The sequence below is a fragment of the Choloepus didactylus genome, chromosome 19, assembly GCF_015220235.1.
Source record: "Choloepus didactylus isolate mChoDid1 chromosome 19, mChoDid1.pri, whole genome shotgun sequence".
NCBI lineage: Eukaryota > Metazoa > Chordata > Mammalia > Pilosa > Megalonychidae > Choloepus > Choloepus didactylus.
Window position 1 is genome coordinate 65713864 of NC_051325.1, and position 22877 is coordinate 65736740.

The window sequence follows — 22877 nt, forward strand, 5'->3', positions numbered from 1 at the left end:
GGGTGGTTTGCTGTAGAGGAAGACCTAACTAATGCAGAGAGGGTACCAGAAGTGGGGTGCTGCTGTCACAACCCAAAAGTGTGCGGAACTAGCTCTGGGACTGGGGGACAAAGATTCACAAGTGACAAAGAAATGGTCAGCACACATCCCAAAGTAATTTTGGCAGAGAATAAAAATATATTTGCAGAGCCCCCGTGAGGAACTGGGGGAAAATGCGAAGAGTTGGACTTCCTCACCTGGATTGTTGCTGATGTTCTCACAAACGTTGAGGACTGGCGGTTTGATGTGCCGAAACCTCTATCACGGGACTTGCCATTATGAAGCTCATTACTGCAAGGGAGAGGCTAAACCTGCTTATAACTGTGCCTAAGAGTCTCCCCCTGAGTGCCTCTTTGTTGCTCAGATGTGGCCTCTATCTCTAGCTAAGCCACCTTGGCAGGTGAACTCACTGCCCTCCCCTCTACGTGGGACCCGACTCCCAGGGGTGTAAATCTCCCTGGCAATGCAGGATATGACACCCGGGGATGAATCTGGACCCGGCATCGCGGGATTGAGAACATCTTAACCAAAAGGGGGATGCAAAATGAAACAAAATAAAGTTTCAGTGGCTGAGAGATTTCAAATGAAGTCAAGAGGTCACTCTGGTGGACATTCTTATGCACTATATAGGTAACAGCTTTTAGGTTTTAATGTATTGGAATAGCTAAAAGTAAATACCTGAAACTATCAAACTCTAACCCAGTAGTCTGGACTCTTGAAGATGATTGTATAACAATGTAGCTTACATGGTGTGACTATCTGATTGTGAAAACCCTATGGATCGCACTCCCTTTATCCAGTGTATGGATGGATGAGTAGAAAATTAAGGACAAAAACTAAATGAAAAATAGGGTGGGATGGGGGGATGATTTGGGTATTCTTTTTTACTTTTATTTTTTCTTCTTATTCTGATTCTTTCTGATGTAAGGAAAATGTTCAAAAATAGATTGGGTTGATAAATGCATAACTATATGATGGTACTGTGAACAGTTGATTATAAACCATGGATGACTGTGTGGTATGTGAATATATCTCAATAAAACTGAATTAAAAAAAAGCTGAAGGCAGGAGAGCACAGCAATACCCAAAGGCCTGGCCAGACTGCGTTCACCCCACTCTCCCAAACCACCCTCCGCCCCCATGCCCCTCCTCTGCACCGGCTCCTCAACTGGGGACGGCTTTGCCCCCCGCAGCAACGAGGAAACAAGCAGACTGGACAACTCTCTGCCCATCCCCTCCAGCGAGCACATACTGCTCTCCACGCGGCAGCCCTCTCCAGTGCAACGGGCCCGGACACCTGCCCTGCTGGCCTCCTCCTTCCTTCTTAGACCCCTGCAGGGTCAGCAGCTACTTGGGACTCGGCCAGTACACACCTGGTCCTTGAGAACCATTTCATTGGACAACTATGTCCCTCTCCAGCCCGTACCTCCTGAGCGGAGGTGCTTATGTGCAGATGCTACTTGCTCTCTCTACCTGATAACGCTCTTCAAAGTAAACAGGCCCCAAACTCGATTCCTGCCCAATCCTTCTGATCTGCTGTCAGCACACCCAGTTCTGCTCTTGTATCACTCACTCACTCCAATCTCCACAAAGTTCACGACAGTGTCTCGAAAGCAGCATCAGATTCTGTTTAACACCGTTCCAGGGCTTTTCACTGCACACAGGATAAATCCCCAAATACCAACAGGTCCTGGAAGGTTGTCAACCCAGGACTGTAAGTAAATGCAAATTGCGTCATCCTTCCCATGAGGGGCAAGGGGAACCAGCAGCTCAGTCTGGACCCTGGTCTGTACTTTCCTCATGTATCTATCTGGGGGTGGCTGAGGGCCTCTCGTCCCAGAATCCACCCTGTGTGTAGAAAAGGCGGCTCCCTGAGCTCTCCTGCAGACAGGAGTCACTCGAGGCTGCCCGGGACTCGGGCCGCTGGCTCCAGGACACACAGTGCAGTGCCCTGACCACAAGGCCACCGTTTCTGAGAGAAGAGGAGAACTTTGCATCTGGGGAAATGGGGGAATTCCTAGGGCCACCCCTGCCTGCCCAAGACAAGAGGCAGGAGCAGAAAGGATCAGGGAGGCCCCTGTGCTGGCCGGAGCTGCCCTCGAACCCAATGCATAGAGAAGCCCCGAAGAGGCACGCTCCTATGTGTCACCCTGCAAAGACTGAGAGAGGTGCTTCATTTTCTTCCTTTTTCTGTTAGCTCCTGGCATTCAAGGAAGCTCCGTCGTAACACTAGCTGGACACCGGCTTAAGGAACACAGGCTGCAGAGTCTAAATTCCAGCGGTAATACATGAAAATATCAAAATGTCCAGGTTTCAGCAAAGGATTACAAAACAAACAAAGAAACAGGAAGTGACGGCCCAGGGGTAGAAGAAGATGAAAGCACTAGAAACCATCAATGAGGACAGACCTGGGACATACCAGACAAATCCCCAAATCCCAAAAAGTCCTAAATATGCTCAAAGAACTAAAGGAAATCAGGAAAGTGATAGACGAACACAAAGAGAATATCATGAAAATACATGAAAAGGAACCAAACCGAGCTGAAGACCACAGCAACAGAGACTGAAAATTCCCTAGAGGGGCTCAACAGCAGACGGGGGCTGGCGGCAGAAAGAATCCCTGAACCCGTGGACAGTGGGAACCCTCCAGTCTGAGGAGCAGAAAGAGGAACGAATGAAGCAAAGTGGACAGCACCTGAGGAGCCTGTGGGACATCGCTTAGCGTATCAATATACATGTGGAGTCCCAGAGGGAAAAGAAATAGAGAAAGGGGGAAGAGAATATTCAAGGAACCAATGGCTGAAAACTTTCCAAATTTAATGAAAGACGTGAATACACACATCCAAGGCATTCAATGAATTCCAAACAGGATAAACCCAAATAGACCCGTACTGTGGCATTTTATAATCGAACTATCAAATGCCAAAGATAAAGAGAGAATTCTGAAAGCCACAAGAGAGAAGCCATGTGCCAGGTACAAGGGAGCCTCCAATAAATTCAGGTCGGTTTCTCGTTGGAAACCAAGGAGGGAAGAGGGCAGAGGGAGGACATGTTTAAAGTGCTGAAAGCAAAAAAATGCCAACTAAGAATTTTGAATCCGGTAAAACTGTCTTTCAAAAATGAGGGAGGAATTAAGATATTCACAGATAAACAAAAGCTGAAGGAGTTCGTCACTACTCTATCGGCCCTACAGGACACGCCAAAGAGAGGGCCACAAGTTGAAAAGAAAGGACGTTAGAGGACAGATCGAAGCCACATGAAGAAATAAAGATCTCCAGTGTGGATGACAACGGGTAAATATAAATGCCAGTACTACTGTATTTTTGATCTGTAACTCCACTTTTTACTTCCTATAGGATCTAAAAGGCAAATGCATAAGATGTAATGATAAATCAAGGATTTGGACTTAATGTACAAATATGTAATTTGAGACAAGGATTATATAAAGGTGGGGGGACAGGGGTACAGGAACAGAGTTAATGTTTGCTATTGCAGTTGTTAAATTGGTATCAAAGTGTGCCAGTTTGAATATATTGTGTCCCCCAAACACCATTATCTTTGATGTAATCTTGTGTGGGCAGATGTTATCAGTGTTGATTAGACTGTAATTCTTTGAGTGTTTCTTTGGAATGTGCCCCACCCAGCTGTGGGTGATGACTCTGATTGGATAATTTCCATGGAGATGTTGCTCTGCCCATTTGGGGTGGGTCTAACTTGATCAGTGGAGCCATATAAATGAACTGACAGTCAGAGGGAACTCAGTGCAGCTGTGAGTGATGTTTTGAAGAGGTGCTACAGCCAAGAGGGACACTTTGAAGAAAGCACAGGAGCTGCAGATGAGAGACATTTTGCAGACGGCTGTTGAAAGCAGACTCTTGCTCCAGAGAAGCTGAGAGAGGACAAATATCCCAAGTGCAACTAAGAGTGACATTCTGAGGAACTGCAGCCTAGAGAGGAACATCCTGGGAGAAAGCCATTTTGAAACCAGAACTTGGAGCAGACACCATCCATGTGCCTTCCCAGCTAACAGAGGTTTTCCGGACACCACTGGCCATCCTCCAGTGAAGGTACCTGATTGCTGATGTGTTACCTTGGACCCTTTATTGCCTTAAGACTGTAACTCTGTAACCAAGTAAACCCCCTTTATAAAAGCCAATCCATTTCTGGTGTTTTGCATTCCAGCAGCACTAGCAAACTAGAACACAAAGCAAATGAAATTGTTAGATTTAGGATTTTAAACTTGAGCCCCATGGTAACCACAAAAACTATGCAAACTCACAGAGACAAATTAAAGAACAGGTTCTCAGGGGTGAGGGGCCGGGGAAATGGGGAGTTAATACAAGATGAGTGTCAGGTTTCTGTTTGAGATGAAAGGAATGTTCTAGTAGTAGATGGTGTGGAGGGCACCGCAACATTGTGAATGTGATTAATCCCACTGAATGGTGTGCTTGGGAGGGACTGGGATGGGAAGATTTATGTGATACACATGTCAAAACACACATAATTCCACAAAAAAAAAAAAAAAGAAAGAGAAACTAAAGAGACAATGACAATTAAATGAATACCTGATCCTGGATGGGATCTAAGAATGGAGGAAAAAATGGCTCAAAAGGACATTATTGGGACATAAGAAAAAATTCGAACATAGAATGTAAGTTTCACATCAACATTAAATTTCTTAAACTTGATAACTGTACTTAGGTGGTTACATAAGTGAATATGCTGTTCATAGGAAATGTACATGAAATATTACATGTTCAAGGAGTATGATATGTGCAATCTGCTCTCAAGTGTTCAAAAGATAGAGGACAGAGGATGGGAAAGACAATGCCGCAAAGGTGGCAAAATGTTGAAACTGGTAGACAGAGGTATTTGGGAGAGTGGGGGGTGGGAGTTCTCTCTATGGAGTTTGTATTATTTTTGCAACTGTCCTGTAAGTTTGAAAGTATTTCGAAATTAAAAGTTAGAAAATAATAATTACCAGGCTGATAGGAGCACCCACCCACCCCATCCCCGAGGAGCTTCTCTGCCTGGGAGGATGATGAGTCCCAGCAGGCCCCGCCGGCAAGGCCAGGCCCATACCACATCTCACCCCCATGTGGGGAGCAGCTTGTCTGCTCCTGAGTAACACAACAATTCTGTCTTTGGGGACAGCAAAAGGAAGCTCTCAGTTTAGTCAAGTGGAAACAGACAGGCTTTTTTTTTGCCAGATAATTTTTTTTCTGACTCCTACTATAGATTAGGAAAACAACCCCCCAAGTTATCATGAGAAATATCAGGAAAATCACTGGCTCTTCAACCTTATTTCTGAAAAAACACTTGTCCCAGTGTTCCATCTCATCAAGAGAAGTTACCATGTGTTTTCAGAAACGAGAATCACATGGCCACACTGATCCAGGAAAAGGCAGAGATAGTGGGACAACATGTGTGCAGCTGGATCTTTGTGGAGATGATGTTTCTAGACTTTTCTCCACACTCTACTAACACAGATGCTGAAATCCTATTTGAGAATAAGTTTAAGTAAAAGGACCTACTCTTAGAGCTTATTCCTTATGCCTGTAACACCAGCCAGGCCATGGACAGACCCAGCCGAGCCCCTATCTAAGCCTGAGCGAGAGCCAAGCACAGCCCTTACCCGTGAGGGGTCAGGTTGGTCGTCACGAGCACAGTCTTCACTTCCTCCACACCGCTGCCGTCCACCGCAGTGTCGGGTGTTGTCACCACCACCACCTCCTCCATGTGGACACTCACATCTGGGGCCGCCATGGCGGAGCTGAGTGCAGGACCCCAGGACCAGCAGCACCCTGCTCCTGGGTCCAAGGCCTGGAGAAGAATAACAAGGTGGGACAAAGGGTCACAGGCAGTCTTCCTGTTTGCACAGCAGAACCCTGAGCAGAAGTTGTCTTTAAAGTGTCTCCAAAGACTCATCTTTAAGTCCCAGCCTACTACCTTTTGCCAATAATTAAAAGGGCTATTAGCCCGGTCAACATAGCGGAGTGAGATGCTTCCGGGCTCCGTCCCCCTACAGAAGCTCTGAGCGACCAGTAAGAACCAGCAAAAACATCTTTTTCAGTGCTCCAGAAAACAGTTAAAGGACTGCAGTGACAGGTGCACACCAACTCACTAACGGCTTCTTAGAAGCAGTAGGTTTCCCCCACCCTTCGCCTGCTCAGCGTGGGGCTGGCCTGGGCTCCCAGATCCCCGGTACCAGCTTGGAGGGGGCAGAGTGGACCTCGAGCACACACTGGATGTGTCTGGTGATGGCCTAAGGGTCTTGCCACCCCAGAACCGGCCCTGCAAGTAGAAGGCGGCTCACAGAGCTCTACAGGATGCTGTGGGAAGCGTAATCCAATCGTGGCTGCCTGGGGCTGTAGGACACAGTGCCATGGGGGGTGGTGAGGAAACTGTTTCCTAGGGAGAGGGGACATTCGGAACCATGTAAATGGGGGGAATTCCGAGGGCCACACAGGCATGCCGAGAAAGGCATGCAGAAAGGATCAGGGAGGCCCCTATGCTTGGCCTGAAGCTATTCTCATACAACCCATCGTCTGGAGAAGCCCTGAAGCACCAGGACAGGTCAATCTGCAAAGACTGGGGAGGGTGTTTTCTTTATATTTTCTTTTTTTTGTTAGTCCCTGGCATAAAGGGAAAGCTCTACCATAACACTAGCTGTATATAAGCTTAACAAAGAGACGCCTGAGAGTCTAAATTCCAGTGATAACACATTAAAATATCAAAATGTCCAGGTTTCAACAAAAGATTACCAAACATACAAAGAAACAGGAAGTGACGGCCCAGGCAAAGGAGAAGATGAAAGCACTAGAAACCATCAATGAGGACCCGACCTGGGACATACCAAAGACAAAAAAAAAAAAAAAAGGTACTAAATATGCTCAAAGAACTAAAGGAAATCAGGAAAGTGATAGACGAACACAAAGAGAATACCATGGAGGATAGAAATTATGAAAAGGAACCAAACCGAGCTGAAGACCACAGTAACAGAGATGGAAAATTCCCTAGAGGGGCTCAACAGCAGACGGGGGCTGGTGGCAGAAAGAATCCCTGAACCCGTGGACAGTGGGAACCCTCCAGTCTGAGGAGCAGAAAGAGGAACGAATGAAGCAAAGTGGACAGCGCCTGAGGAGCCTGTGGGACATCGCTTAGCGTATCAATATACATGTGGAGTCCCAGAGGGAAAAGAAATAGAGAAAGGGGGAAGAGAATATTCAAGGAACCAATGGCTGAAAACTTCCCAAATTTAACAAAAGAGTTGAATATATACATCCAAGGTATTCAACCAACTCCAAACAGGATAAACCCAAATAGACCCGTACTGCAGCATATTATAACCAGACTGTCAAATGCCAAAGATAGAGAATTCCAGACGCTGCAAAAGAGAAGCGATGTGTCACATACAAGGGAGCCTCAATAAGATGAAGTGTCAATTTCTCATCAAAAACCATGGCGGCAAGAAGGGAAAGGGATGACATGTTTAAAGTGCTGAAAGCAAAATATTGCTATGCTGGTTTGGATATATTATGGCCCCCCAAATGCCATTATCTTTGATGCAATCTTGCAGAGCAGACGGATTAATCTTTTTGATTAGGGTATGACCTTTTGATTGGATGTTTCCATGGAGATATGACACACCCAACTGTGAGTGATGACTTTGATTCAATAATTTCCATGGAGGTGTTACCCCACCCATTCAGGGTGGGTCTGAATTAAATCATTGGAGCAATATAAATGAGCTGACAGACAGAAGGAACTCAGTACAGCTGTGAGTGACATTTTGCAGGAGCTGCAGCTTACAGAGACATTTTGGAGAACACCATTTTGAAACACAACCTGGGAGCAGACGCCAGCCACGTGCCTTCCCAGCTAACAGAGGCTTTGCGGACACCAATGGCCATCCTTCAGTGAAGATACCCTATTGTGTATGCCTTACCTAGGACACTTTATGGCTTTAAGACTGTAACTTTGTAACCAAATAAACCCCTGTTTTAAAAGTCTATCCATTTCTGGTATTTTGCAAAAAGGCAGTGTGCTGGTTTGAATGTATTGTGTCCCCCAAATGCCATTATCATTGTGGTCTTGTGGGACAGATGTTTTGGTGCTGGTTAGATTTGCTTGGAATGTGCCCCACCCAGCTGTGGGTGGTGACTTTGGTGGGATACTCCTATGGAGGTGTGACCCCACCCATTCAGGGTGGGCCTTGATCAGTGGAGCCATATAAAACATGCTGACTCAAAGAGACGGAACGGAGTGCAGCTGTGAGTGATGTTTTGAAGAGAAGCAAGCTTGCTAGAGAGGAACGTCCTGGGAGAAAGCCATTTTGAAACCAGAACTTTGGAGCAGACGCCAGCCACGTGCCTTCCCAGCTAACAGAGGTTTTCCAGACACCATTGGCCATCCTCCAGTGAAGGTACCCGATTGCTGATGTGTTACCTTGGACACTTTATGGCCTTAAGACTGTAACTGTGTAACCAAATAAACCCCCTTTTATAAAAGCCAATCCATTTCTGGTGTTTTGCATTCTGGCAGCATTAGCAAACTAGAACAAGGGGTTATTGAGAGAGTCTCAGAAAGTGTGTGTAAGAAAGGAGGAGGAAAAGCAGAAGCAGAAAGCTACGGTCATGATAAGTACGGTTGATCATATGGTCAGGGAAAGATTAGGGACAAGGCAGGGAGGAGGCAGACAGAGGCGAGATAGAGAAGCAGTTGGAGCCAGTTGGAAGGAAGGGAGAAGGGCACAGAATTTCGCAGGGTGCTATCACTGTGGGAAACCTGGTCATTTCAAAAGAGAGTGACCAAGTTTAAAGAAAGAAGGTCGGGTGGTACCCCTGATGAATATTGAGGATTAGGGGGGTCAGAGGCTCCTTATCCCGAGAGCCCACAGGGAGCCTCTAGTAAATCTAAAGGTGGGCCCATATCAAGAAGAAATTACATTTTCGGTGGACAATGGGGCAGCTCAATCTTCTGTAAATCATCTCCCAAACGGGATCGAGCTTTCTGGTAGTTCCCTTGCAGTTTCAGGGGTAAAAGGGGAGAGATTTAAAGTTCCCATCCTTGAGCTGACTAATATTTGTTGGGAGGACAACCAAATTGTGACCCCCTTGTTGTATATCCCAGAAGCCGGGAGTAATATGCTGGGGAGAGACCTAATAATACCCATGGGGCTGAATTTGGAAGTGAGGGATGGGCAGATAGAGGTTGTTTTGGCCTTACTCACTGAAGAGAATGAAAGGGATATAAAAGGGGAAGTTTGAGTAAAGGAAGGAAATAGAGGGGGGTTGCAGGTACCCCCTATTAAAATCAAATTGAAGAAGGAAGGGGAAGTTGTTTGCCAGAGGCACTATCCCATTCCACTAAGGGGAAGACAGGGACTTCAACCCATCATCGAAGGTCTCCTTCGAGATGGACTCTTGGAGACCTGTATGTCCCCTTTCAAAACTCCTATTCTGCCTGTCCAGAAACCAGATGGTAGATGGAGGATGGTGCAGGACCTAAGGGCCATTAATCAAATTGTTCAGGCCCGACATTCTGTGGTTCCTAACCCTTACACTCTCCTCAGTAAGATCCCCTACCATCATAAATGGTTTAATGTAACAGATCTGAAAGATGCCTTTTGGGCCTGTCCCCTTGATCCAGAGAGTAGAGACCCGTTTGCCTTCGAGTGGGAGAATCCCTTCACTGGGCGGAGGCAGCAATACCAGTGGATAGTCCTATTTCAGGGCTTCGTGGAATCCCCCAACCTCTTTGGTCAGGAGTTAGAAAAAGTCCTAGAAAGATTTTCAATCCTGTTGGAAATCACCCTTTTACAGTATGTAGATGATTTGTTGATAGATCAAGTCCTGAGGGTGTTGAAAAGTAAACTACAGTTTGTGGAAAAGGAAGTTTGGTACTTAGACTATCTCATCAGTGAGGGAAAAAGGAAAATTAACCCAGAAAGAATTCAGGCTATAATTAACCTATCCCTCCCCCGGACAAAAAGGGAATTAAGGAAATTTCTGGGATTGGTGGGGTACTGTAGATTATGGATAGACTCTTATGCATTCCGAGCTAAGGGGCTATAACAAAAATTGTTGGAGGAGGAGCCTGACAGGGTAGAATGGAAGGAGGGGGAGATAAGGGCCTTTCAGGAGCTCAAAAGAGCACTGGTGCAAGGCTCCTGTTCTAGCCCTGCCCTCCCTCGAAAAGCCTTTCCACCTGTTTGTGTCAGTGGATGAAGGAACAACCTTAGGGGTACTGACCCAAACTTGGGGAGGTCAAAAGAGACCTATAGCCTTTCTTCCCAAAATTTTAGACCCTGTCTCTAGAGGATGGCCTGAGTGTGTTCAGGCTGTTGCAGCAGCTGCGCTCCTGGTGGAAGAAAGTAGGAAATTGACCTTTGGAGGAGCGTTAGTGGTCAGCACCCCTCATCGAGTCAGGACGAGTTTATCTCAGAGGGCAGGGAGGTGGCTGACGGATTCTCGAATCCTGAAGTATGAGGCAATCCTAATGGAAAAAGATAACTTGGTTTTAACCACAGATAATAGCTTAAACCCTGCCTCCTTCCTCTGGAAAGGGCCTGACCAGGCAGGAACCCCTGAACATGATGTTTAGATTTAACTGAATATCAAACTCGAGTTCGGCCCGACTTAGGGGATCTTCCCTTGCATTCAGGGGAAAAATTATTCATAGATGAGTCCTCTAGGGTCCTTGAGGGAAAAAGACATAATGATTATGCAATTGTGGATGGGCTAACTTGTGCAGTAAGGGACGCTAGCCGACTGCCCAATGAGTGGTCAGCTCAAACTTGTGAGCTGTATGCACTGAATTAAGCCCTCAAATTGTTAGAGGGAAGGGATGGTACAATCTACACTGACTCTAAGTATGCCTTTGGGGTAGTCCCACCTTTGGAAAGATCTGGAAAGAAAGGGGTTTAATTAACAGCAAAAGGAAAGAATTGGTCCACAGGGAATTGGTGAAACAAGTGTTAGCCAACCTACTCTTACCTAGAGAGATATCAGTGGTGCATATAAATGGACACCAGAAAGGTTATTCTTTTGAGGCAAAAGGCAATAGATTAGTGGATGAAAAAGCTAAGGAAGCCTCACTCTGTCCCTCTCGAAAGTTAATGGTTCTGATACCCTCCATCCTCGAAGAGTTTGGGGTCCCTATATTCTCTGAGAAGGAAGGAACTGGAGCAACTGGGAGCAAGCCTAGATGATCAGGGGAAATGGCTCCTCCCAGATGGCAGACATGTTAAATAAGCAAATAATGAGGGAGATCTTAGCAGTTTTACACCAGGGGAGTCACTGGGGGAGTACAGGCTATGTGTGATCTGGGTCTTAAGCATTTTGGATGTGTGAGCCTTTATACTGTAGCTAAACAAATATGTGAACGATGTATTATTTGCCAAAGGGTTAACAGGGAAGTCCTAAGGAAACCAGGCCTCAGGCCATTTCAAAGTATTCAAGTTGATTACCCTGAGATGCCCCCAGTGGGGTGGCTAAAATATGTTCTGGTTCTTGTAGACCATCTGACAGGATGGGTGGAGGCATATCCTCTCACCTCAGCCACAGCATCGGGAACTTCCAAAATTAACCTTGAACAAATCATTCCCCACTAAGGGCTAGCAGAGAATACCGATTCCTACAACAGCAGCCACTTTACCTCCTATGTATTGCAAAATGTCACGCAAAGCTTGGGTATTGCATGGGATTTCCACACACCCTGGCATCCGCTGTCCTCAGGAATGGTGGAAAGAATGAATCAAACCTTAAAGAAAAATCTTTCTAAGCTGGTCTTGGAGACCAAATTGCCGTGAACTAAGTGTTTACCCATCGCACTGCTAACAATTAGAACTGCCCCTAGAAAAGAACTAAGAATCTCCCCCTACGAAATGCTCTTTGGCTTGCCTTTTCCAGGGAAAACTAGAGCTCTCCCTTCCCTAGATTTGAAGGATCTCTTCCTTAAGAATTATGTATTGGCTTTGTCTTCTACTCTGTCATCTCTCGTGTATCATAGTTTGCTGGCCCAAACTCCGCCTCTTGAATTTGCTGTCCATCAACACCAACCTGGCAGCTGGGTCCTGATCAAGTCGTGGAAGGAGTCCAGACTTCAACTGGCCTGGGAGGGACCTTATCAAGTTTTGTTAACAACTGAAACAGCGGTCTGGACGGCAGAGAAAGGCTGGACTCACTACACCCAAGTAAAGGGACCAGTATCTGAACTAGGTGATAAGTACCCAGCAACTCCGCCCAAATCTTGGGCAATAACTCCAACGTCACATCCCTTAAGGATCACTCTAAAAAGACAATAGGAAAAAAAAAAGAAAGGGGGTGTGCCAGTTTGAATATATTGTGTCCCCCAAACACCATTATCTTTGATGTAATCTTGTGTGGGCAGAGTTATCAGTATTGATTAGACTGTAATTCTTTGAGTTTCTTCGGAATGCGCCCCACCCAGCTGTGGGTGATGACTCTGATTGGATAATTTCCATGGAGGTGTTGCTCTGCCCATTCAGGGTGAGTCGAAGTTGATCAGTGGAGCCATATAAATGAGCTGACATAACAGATGGAACTCAGTGCAGCTGTGAGTGATGTCTGAAGAGGTGCTACAATCAAGAGGGACCCTTTGAAGAATGCACTGGAACTGAGAGAGGCGCTTCAGCTTACAGAGACATTTTGGAGATGGCCTTTCAAAGCAGACTTTTGCTCTGGAGAAGCTAAGAGAGGACAAACACTCCAAGAGCAACTGACAGTGACATTTTGGAGAGAAGCTGAAGCCTAGAGAGGAAACTCCTGGGAGAAAGCCATTTTGAAACCAGAACTTTGGAGCAGACGCCAGCCATGTGCCTTCCCAGCTGACAGAGGTTTTCCAGACATCACTGGCCATCCTCCAGTGAAGGTACCCGATTGCTGATGTGTTACCTTGGACACTTTATGGCCTTAAGACTGTAACTCTGTAACCAAATAAACCCCCTTTTATAAAAGCCAATCCATTTCTGGTGTTTTGCATTCCGGCAGCATTAGCAAACTAGAACGGGGGGGGGGGGGGTGTATCAAATTCTGTGTCTCCATACCACTTAGCCGGGTGCTTTAGAAAACTGAAGAATGGGTCGTCTAAAGCTCAGATTAGGAATGGGAATAATTATGTTAGTTATAATGTTCCCAGTTCAGAATGCAACAAATCCTGTCAAATTAGTAATAACTCTGAAGGCTTAGAGTTTCAAACAGTGCAATTTGACACATGCCAGGTAGTGGACTGTGGGGATTTGGAGTACCAGCGGTGGCTGAGTGGGAAGGATAAATATCTATGCCCAGAGCTGGTAAGAAGTGTTTTCAGCCGAGTCTCTCCTTGCCTCTCTTGGGCTGATGTATGATGGACTACCCAATACAAGGAATAGACCATAGATAGGAATTGGATCCACCCAACCCACTAGAAATTAAAGGATAAAATAGCTTTCTACACAGGTAACACCCCACCAGATTGCAGGAATCTTCAATGCAACCCAGTGGTAATAACTGTTAAAGGAGCTGATAAATGACCCACTACCAGTGGAGGAGTTGATGGGATATATGGCATAGGAATAGAGGTTACTGGCAGAGATCCTCTGGGGAGATTCCGTCTACAAGTCCTTTCCTCTCCATTAAACTTGTCATTAACCACGTTCTCTCCAGTTAGCCCTTCAGTAATACTGGAGGGAGTCCAATAGGAGGCCAGTTCCCCAGTTCAGAACGATCCCAAGGTAATCAGAATAATTAAAGCAGAAAACTTAAAGCAAACCATAGAAATAGAAACAGGATACGGGGATGCAAATGCCTGGGTAGAATGGGTTAAATATACAGTCCAGAGCCTAAACAAAAGTAACAGGCCGACCCACTGCTCGGATCGTGCCCTGTCCCTTTGGTGTGGAAAAGCATGAGGAGTTGTTCAGGTGTGTGGTGCTGCTTTTTCAAAATGCTACCCCTGGTGAGCATTGCAGTACGTTGTCCTCCCTTTTCCTCCAATCAGGAGAGGAAACACCAAGGCCAGGCTAGCTCCTCACCCTGGTCCAGGAGACCACTCTGCCTGTCTCTCTGGATGGGGTGAGGGGCTCCAGGATCTCGGGACCATGGCCTCGTGTACCCCAGCATGGGATGTGACTGAGGATAGTACTGGCAGTTTCCCCAGTCTAACCACACCCCGAGCAGACCTTTGGTGGTGCTGCGGAAGGGGCATCCTCCAACCAGCGTTACCTGAAAAGTGGAAGGGACCTGTGCTCTGGTCCACTTGGCCATCCCAGTCACCCTGGCATTTGAGAAAGGAGAGGACGTGAAAACCCAAGAAAAAAGGGAGAAAAGGAGTTTACCTGGTTCTTTCGACGACCGGATATATTTAGACATATAGGAGTTCCATGGGGGATCCCAGATGAGTTTAAGGCTAGGAATCAAATAGTTGCAGGATTTGAGTCATTTTTGTTCTGGTCGGTCACGATTAATAAGAATGTAGACTGGATTAATTATATATATTGTAACCAACAAAGGTTCATCAATTACACCAAAGATGCGGTTAAGGGCATCGCAGAGCAGCTAGATGCTACTAGCCGAATGGCATGGGAAAAAGAATAGCCTTAGACATGATGCTGGCTGAAAAAGGAGGCGTTGTGTAATGATTGGCGGCAGTTGTAGTACATTTATCCCAAATAATACAGCACCTGATGGGACCATCACCAAAGCTTTGCAAGGTCTAACCACTTTATCTGAAGAATTAGCAGGGAATTCAGGTATTAATAATCCTCTCACTGGATGGTTGGAAAGCCGGTGTGGAAAGTGGAAAGGGGTGGCATTGTCCATCTTGACCTCTCTTATCATTGTAGCTGGAGCACTCACAGCAGTTGGCTGCTGCATCATTCCATGTGTCCGGGGGTTGACTCAAAGACTTATTGAGACAGCCCTAACCAAACAAATGCCGTTTCAATACACATGAAACAATTTATACCCCCTCAGAGAAGAGGATTTATACAATGAGGAATGTGAGAAAGCTCTTTAGAGATTTGAGAGACTGGAATGTGAAAGCTAAAGAGAGTTTAAAAGAAAGGGAGGGGATTTGTGAGAATGAGATTAAGTTTAGCTTTCACACAGGATAGGTGTGCCTGGCAGGGTGGGGCAGTTCAGGAATTGGCAGAATTTAAAAAGACAAACTGTAGTCCATGGTAGGTCCCCGTTTATCCGCCCACTATCCATGGTCAGTCCCCCTGTTTATCAGCCCACTATCTACTATCCTTGCAAGGTGGAGACTCAGGGGTAGAGGTTCCCAAAATAGCCTCATAACTTGTTACCAAACTAGCCCAGACTGGCTCTTAAGAGGCCTGGGCATAACCATTATAGTCAGGAGTGGGGATTTGTTCCAACCTTTCAAATGTTTCAAATTTGCCCAGGAAACTTATTTCAACTGTTTCCAATTTGGGTGGGCTAAGTTAGGCTTGTGGAATAGAATGTAACCTCTGGAGTATCCAGCCACTGGAGAAACAGGGGAGGGACTGGCAAGTTATGTGTAGGGAATAAATACTGCTGGGTCTATAGTTCTGGGCGCCAACCCCCCACATTTGGTTGGGTGCCTGTTCTTGCAAAATCATGAATAAATTATTTTCTTCCCCACAATTGGGTGAGTGTTTATTCCTTTTAGGAATAGTGCTTGTTTCTCACACCTCTATGGACAGTCCAGGGCTGAACAATCCTTACTAAAAAACTAAAGATCAATTATTGAAGGCCTACGTAAGATGTCAGGCTATAACTCTCAAAACAGTAATCATTCCCAATAATCACATCACCTGCCCCCAGTGCTGAGTAAAAACAGGCACGTGGGAGGGCTGAACCACTCACCTCCTCCCGGCACACAGCGGCCTGGGCCACACCTGCACCACCCCAGCCTGTGTGCTGACTTTCAACTCGGCAGGAACATTCTCAGTAAGGAGCTCTTCCAACGGAAGTAAACCGTGCCCCAAGACCTCTGTGATCTGCCATTTCCCAGCAAATGCTCTGTAATTATGCTTTCTCTGCCAGAATTCACCAGTCCAACTTGAACTACAAATTACAAAAGGTAGCCTCAAGAGTTCAACAAGGTGTTTGCTAATTGAAACGCAATCCATGTTACCAAGCACTTAAATGTGTTCCTAATTGTCTCTTGGGGCAGGGGGACAGTGGGCAAAGGAGCAGAGGACCTTCAGACCCATCCTGGTTTCCTTCCCTCCTTCCACGTGCCCGTGTGGCCCACTGGCTTGGAATTCAGCAAGACCTGTGGGCTCCGTTTCTTCCTACTTGGAACGGATCTCCAAACATCTCTAAGCCAGCAAGGAAAAGAAACCAGATGGGTCCCAGGCAAGATAAACGGGAGAAAAGAAACAGCTGCAACGTCCCAGGTCCCCAGTCGCAAACAGCTGTGTTGGGGTGAATGGGGCACCCCGACACACATGGTCCTGACCCTAACCTGAGACCTGCTGGGTTGAGCCTGCTGTAAACCCAACCTCTTGAAGACGGCATTTTTTAGTTAAGGTGTGGCCCAAGTGAGCGAGGATGGGTCTTGACCCACATTGCTGGAGCCTTATAGAGAGAAGAAACCAGAAACCAGCAGTCAGAGCAGACCACAGCAAGAAGCCAGAAGGCAGCAGAAACCGGAAGAGCAGACGCAAGGAAAGGGTGTGGCGGCAGGAGAGACGCAGGCCAGGGAGCCCCTGGGATTGCGGTGAGCTGCAAACGCCCCAGACGTCAGGGAGAAAGCGTGGCCTCACAGATGCCTCGATTTCGGATCTCTGGCTTCTGAAACCGTGAGCCTGAATTCCTGTTGTTAAGCCAAACCACCGCATGGCATGTCATGGCAGCCTGGGAAACTGAGACAACTGCCCATCCCTCATTAATTAATCCCTGACCCAGAAATCCAAGGAACCAAGAAAGGCAGGTGAGCTGAATGGGGGAAAGAAGGAGAGAGAAAACAAGAATTCTGAAAGGAAAAAGAAGAAACCAAGGGGAGCTGTGAGCCATTTTTGAGAAAAATCTCCTGTTCACATCTGCTTCTCCAGCACTGACACTCACAGCAGCCCGGGCCATGGAAAGCAGTGAGAGTAAGTGGGGTAAAAAGGGGAGAAGGTCAAGAGCCAAAAGAACATTCGATTAGGAAATGCCCATCGATTGTAGGGCAAAGCACAGGCTAAAAGTAGACTACACCAAAACACAAGCAGGAATGATTAATGCTAGGGAAAAGAAAATATCTCCTTTTCCTGCTTTAGAGGAATAGGGAAAAACAATGTTGGGAAGAAAAAGCAGTATAAAAAAGTCAGGAAAAAATAGATTTAGAAAACCCTCAGACCACTGCTTAAGGAGCCATAAGATCCATTTAGTAACCCTCCAGTTGAAAGGAGCAGCTCCAAACAGGCACCCGCCTGTGGAAGGGGAACGCTGCCAGCCCGTGCCAGGGTCTCCAGAAGATTGTCTTCAAATGCTTTTTAGCCAGAAAAGCTGCAACAAGGAATTCATTTACACTGACAGACTTAATATTTCTAAAATGTAACTGTTTTTCACTAGCATATCTTTGGTGTTCTAGATTTAGGCTTCATAACAAAGAGCTTTCACAAACACAAATAAAGTGAATAAAGACGACTTTAGAGTTGCATTTAAAATAACGTTTAACTATGGCACTCATTTCGGGGGCGGGGGGTGCTCCAGCTCTCATCCGGGTACTTGCCTTTCATTAGGGGGCCCTCAGCAGCGGCAATGAAATTCGTACTTTCATCAAAAGCTGCAAAAAGGCAGAGACCAAACCGACAGGCAGCAGTGCTCACCCAAATTTTCAAATGCAGAGCATTAAGTGGTGTGGATGCACAAAATCGAATTCTTCCCTCTCCAGTGACAACTGTATTAAAATTTCAAAACGACACACGTAAACATTCCTTCACAGAAAATAGCTGAAGCCCTTGCTCCAGGTGTGGGCGCATCAGCAGGTCCCGGCGCCCTCCCTGAGCCCCTCGCCGCGAGTTCCGGCTCCAAACCGGTTCTAGCCCCCCAAGCCTGGGTTCCCCGCTCATGTGAACGGAGCCCAAACTAATGGGATAAGCGACGAGGAAGGTTTTCAAAATAATGTCCTTGGGTATAAATAATACAAAAACAACACAGAAACGTCGGTGTGCGGCCAGGACGTCAGAGGCAGGGATCTGGCTTCCCAGGTCTAAAGGACCAAGGGAAATACTTTCCTTTCATCGAAACACCGGAACCTCGGGCCGCCGCGCGCAGCCAGGTGGGGACAGTTTCCGGGAAGTGTTGGACCTAAGTCTATATTCAGATCTTCCCCAAAGTTAGAAGGCATTTCCTACGCAGGACACTTCCTGCACAGCCGCCCGCTTAATTTATCCGGCTCTGCGGGGCTTTACTAACCCATCTGACTCCGCCCTCGGGACTGGCGGGCACAGCCCCCCGCCTCTCGGGGGCCGGGAGAGGCGCCCACCGGGGGCCGGCAAGGCGGCGGGGCAGAGGGGCTGCCCCGGGCCTCGGCCGGCGGCTCCATACGGCGCGGAGGGGCCCGGGCCCGGGCGGAAGACGGAGGCAGGGCCCGCCCGCCCGGGGCGCCAAGATGGAGGCAGGGCCCGCAGCCCGCCTTCCCGGCGCTAACGTGGAGGGAGGCCTGCCCGCCCCGGGGCGCTAACGTGCACGCAGCGCCCGCCCGGCCCGGCGCCAAGATGGAGGCAGGACGCGCCGCCCGCCCGCCGCGCCGCCGCCCCGACGCGCGCCGCCCCTCCCCCGGCCCTCCCCTCCCCCCGCCGTAACGTCCTGACGCTCCGCAGGGACCCCTGACTGGACGACGGCGCGTGAGCGGAGCAGAGGCCTCGCCGCGGGGGGGGCGGGCGGCTGCCGGCCCTGCCGCGGGCGCCGCTTACCTGGGGCCGCGGCCGGGCCTGCTCGGGCGCCCGGCGCCGGCAACAACGAACGGGCGGCGGCGGCGGCGACGGCGACGGGGCTGGCGAAGGCGGCGGCCGCTGGCTTCGCTCCTTCTTGGGGATTCGGCGGCGGCGGCGGCGGCGGCGGCCCGGGCGCGCGCTTCCTGGTGACGCAGGAGGAGGGGGCGCGCACGCACGGACTGGGGCGGCCCTGGCGACTTATCTGGCGCTCGGCGCGGAGACGGGCGGCCCTGTGAAATAAGGCTCGGCGGAACCCGGCGCGCGTGCGCGGAAGCGGAGGCCGGGCCCAGGTTTTCCCCTGAAGCGAAGGCCGGGGTGGCGCGCCCTGCCCTCCAGGACTTAGCCTGGAAACCCTTCGCTGCGGGCTCGGTAGAATCCGCGAGAAGGCAGACGCGAGCGTGCACGCTCCGGGGACCGCGGCCGTGGTCTGCGAAGCGTTCCGGGGCGCGGAGCGTCTGGCGGGCATTCCGGCGCCAAACGTGGTTTAAGGTAAAAATACGGGGTGCGGGGAAGACGCGTCTGCGTCGCGGGGCAGTTGCGTGCGTGTGTGGAGGAAACACGCAGCCCCGGAGAGAATGTGTGAAGGCTTTCCCGGGCCTTTTGGGGGTGGAGGGACGGTGCGCTGAGGTCGCGGGGAGCGGTGACACCAGGTACGGGTCTCCATGTGGTTTCCGCTGCGGGAAAACGTCCACACGGAGAAAAGCCCGAGGGGCAGGCTGGGGAATGGTAGCTTTCCTGTACTCTCTCGAGCTCGTCTGCCGTTTCCAAATCTTGCACTTAACGTGTTTTTTTTTTTGTTTGTTTGTTTTTTAATAATAAGCTTTAGAAAGGGCTTTGCACATTGCTGATTCTGAATTTACCCGTTGTCGTGTAGTGTTCTTATAAGTATTGGCCTTCGGCTACACTACCCACTATGGTGGTGATTTAAATTTGAATTAAAATTCTATTTCTCGGTAGCACTAGCTACAAAAGCTACCCAGGTGTTTTTAGAAAACCTCTTTTTCTTAAAAAAAAGAGAATGGATGAAGTCCTGAAATATAAAGTCTTTGTATTATCCAGAAGATGAGAAGATCATTTTCTGAGTTTCTTTTTCTTGCGAGCCAGGTGTGCAGCTGGTCTTGGTGTTGGATTGGAAGGAGCAGTGCGGGGCCCCAGCGTTGTCCTGAGGGGTACTTACCTTTTCCCTGCCCGGAGCCTGAGCAGGTGTGAGGACAGACGTCAGTGCCGGGCAGGGAAGATCTCAACCAGCTGTGGTGCTGGCCGACCCATCAAGGAGGCTCTGCGGCTGCACGGTGTGGGGTGCGCTCCTTATTCTCCCCGTTTGCACAGCAGGCAGTCAGCTTGTACCGGTACGGTGACAGGCTGTCCATTCTCAGAGCAGTGTGGGCACAGCATTCTCTCAAAACGTGTTTGATACAGGGGGACCAGAAGAGGCCACCTGCTGAGGGCTGAGCACAGCCAGTGTCTAGGCGGAGAGCCCATCACAAGTGGGAAACCCAGGCCTGTGTCAGGCTCGAGCCCTGCCCCACATTCCCACTTCAGGAGGGAGGCCGCTGAAGACTGTTTCCCCAGAGTGGGACGTAGTCGTGCCAGTGATTTTATAATTAGGACAGGTGCACTTTGACCCTTATTCAGTAGCGTAGGATGTACTCAAGCCAGTGATGGGAAGAGAATTTCTTTTTAAGGATTGAACTGTTGAGCCTGCAATCAGTTGCTGCCACTTTAGTTATCTGGTAAACATAAAGTAGTGTGTGCACAGTCTGTGTGGTCGTTTACTGAGTTTCCCTGTCCTCATGTTTTGGGAGTAGATGCCAGTGAAGTCAAGGGGAGGGGCGCTGGAGGTGAAAGGAGGCCTGCCTGGTGTGTGGGAGAGAGTGCTGGACTCCGTGTTTGTCTGCTAAGATCCCTTCCCATTCCCCAGGGCTTACAGGGTAGGGGCACTTTCCCTCTTGGTTTGTTATAAAGGAGAGGAAGGAAGTGTGTTGCTTCACAAGTCACTGATTTCAGAAGCCCCCCACCCCCAGCCGCTGGAAACACTGAAGGCCTGTGAGGCGTGTTATTACCAGAGGAGGATGCCTTGAAGCAGCTGCATCCTGGCCCTGTGTGCCCAGACTTCCCAGAGCTCCTGCCCGGTGGGGATAGGAGAGGCACAGAGAGGACAGATGGGGTGGGGGCCCAGGGTGCTTGTCTGGACTCCGCCTCCCAGGAGGAGGCACCTGCCGAGGCTGGCCTGCCCTTCTACCCCCACTGCCACTCCCTGGGTGTCCTGCAGGACTGTGCTGCTTTCCCAGGCGTCCACTCCCTTCTGAGTGCCTGCTTGGAAACTGCTCTGGTCGCAACCACCCCCTGCCAACATGACCAGCTCCCCACGGTTGGGGAACAGCACCTATGACCATAATAATAATAGCATAATAATTTAAATTGTTCCATCCTCTTCTTGTTCCTATCCTTTGCCCTTCTGCAGGCGCCTCGTCCCCTTCCTGCCACCCCTCCTTGGGATTTTCCCTCTACCACTGTGAGAGTCCAGCCTGTCCTGTTGTCCTCAGTCTGCCTTTCCACCTCTGTGCTAGCCACACCCTGCCCAGATTATTCTGGTGGCCGTGTCTGCCTCCCTGACCACGTGTGTGTTAGTAGATGTCTTCAGATTTGGTGTCAATTGAAGAGGGAACTCCAGAAGACAGTCCTGGTGTATCATCCCAGCAGGGGAAGGGGACACTTCCCACCTCACAGAGAATGTGGGAGGACAAACAGCATCCTGTGGGCAGTGGGCTTGGCTGAGTTCCCGGCGGTGGCGGAGGTGGCCGGAACGTGGTGGTGGCAGCCAGCTTCCTCCAGGCTGGCCTGACCCGGGAGCCGCGCGCCCTCCTTGGCTTCTGGCCTCATCCTTCATCTTCAAGGCCGATGGTGTAGACGCTCCCAGACTCTGCTTCCCTTGTCGCAGCTACCTCTGAATCTCCTCTGCCTCCCTCTTCCGCATTTACGGACCTCATGATTACTTGGGCCCACTCAGCTATTCCAGGGTTGTCTCCTCATTTTAAGGTCAGCTGATTAGCAGCCTCAACCCCCCTTTGCCAGGTAGCTTATTCACAAGCTTTGGGAATGAGGCTACAGACTTTGTGTGGTTTGAATGCCTTATGTCCCCTACAGAAGCCATATTCCTAATGCAGTCTTGTGGGGGGCAGACTTGTTAGTCTTTTGGTTAGGGTGGGGCTTTTTGATTAGGTTGTTTCCATAGAGATGTGACACAGCCATCTGTAGTGAGGCCTTTTCATTAGATCATTTCCATGGAGGGTGATCCTGCCCATTCCGGGTGAGTCTTAATGAGGTAACTGGGGCCCTTTAAGAGAGCTCACGGAGAGGAGGAGCTCAGAGAAGCTGAGGGGTACATTTTGTAGTGAAGCTAAGATGTGTAACACAGAGTTTGTCCCCAGGAGAAGCTAGGAGCTGACAGACCAGCACACTTGGAGATGCAGACAGAAGGACGTTTGGAGATGCTAAGCTAAGAGATGAAGCCCAGAGTATGCCCCGGAGAAGCTAAAAGAGAACCCCCAGACACTTAGGGAGAAACGCCTGGAAGAACAAGCAGGGATGCACAGGAGCTGAGAGAGAAGCTAAGAGACAGAAGCCCAGAGACATTTTGGGAAAAAGCCATTTTGAAACCAGAACCTGGGAGCAGAGGACCAGCAAATGCCAGCCGCGTGCCTTCCCAGCTGGTGGAGGTGTTCCGGATGCTGTCAGCCTTTCTTCAGTGAAGGCATCCTTAGTTTGAACACTTTTATGGCCGCAGAACTGTGAATTTGTGAACTAATAAATCCCTATTCTGGTTTGCTAATGCTGCTGTTAAGCAAAATACCAGAAATGGACTGGCTTTTATAAAGGGGGTTTATTTGGTTACAAAGTTACAGTGTGAATGCCATGAGGTGTC

The 22877-nt window shown here is 48.8% G+C and overlaps 2 protein-coding genes across 6 annotated transcripts in view; one reads left to right on the forward strand and one right to left on the reverse strand.

Moving 5' to 3' along the window:
- The window catches only part of GMEB2 (glucocorticoid modulatory element binding protein 2), a 36295-nt gene extending 17209 nt beyond the window's left edge, over positions 1 to 19086 (reverse strand). Inside the window, exons 1-2 of one of the 5 annotated variants that reach the window (XM_037811327.1) lie at positions 18932 to 19086; positions 5675 to 5862 (exon numbers count right to left, since the gene is read on the reverse strand). In XM_037811327.1, coding sequence (XP_037667255.1) covers positions 5675 to 5805 — 131 coding nt within the window. In that variant the 5' untranslated portion in view covers positions 5806 to 5862; positions 18932 to 19086. The other 4 variants (XM_037811331.1, XM_037811329.1, XM_037811328.1 and 1 more) reach the window with 4 other exon arrangements.
- Positions 18628 to 22659, forward strand: LOC119515341. Its single transcript, XM_037811184.1, has 4 exons — positions 18628 to 18666; positions 18839 to 19002; positions 19108 to 19441; positions 21417 to 22659. The coding sequence occupies exons 1-4, from the start codon at positions 18628 to 18630 to the stop codon at positions 21795 to 21797; spliced, it is 918 nt and encodes a 305-aa protein (XP_037667112.1). The 3' UTR covers positions 21798 to 22659.
- The last annotated feature ends 218 nt before the right edge of the window (positions 22660 to 22877 follow it).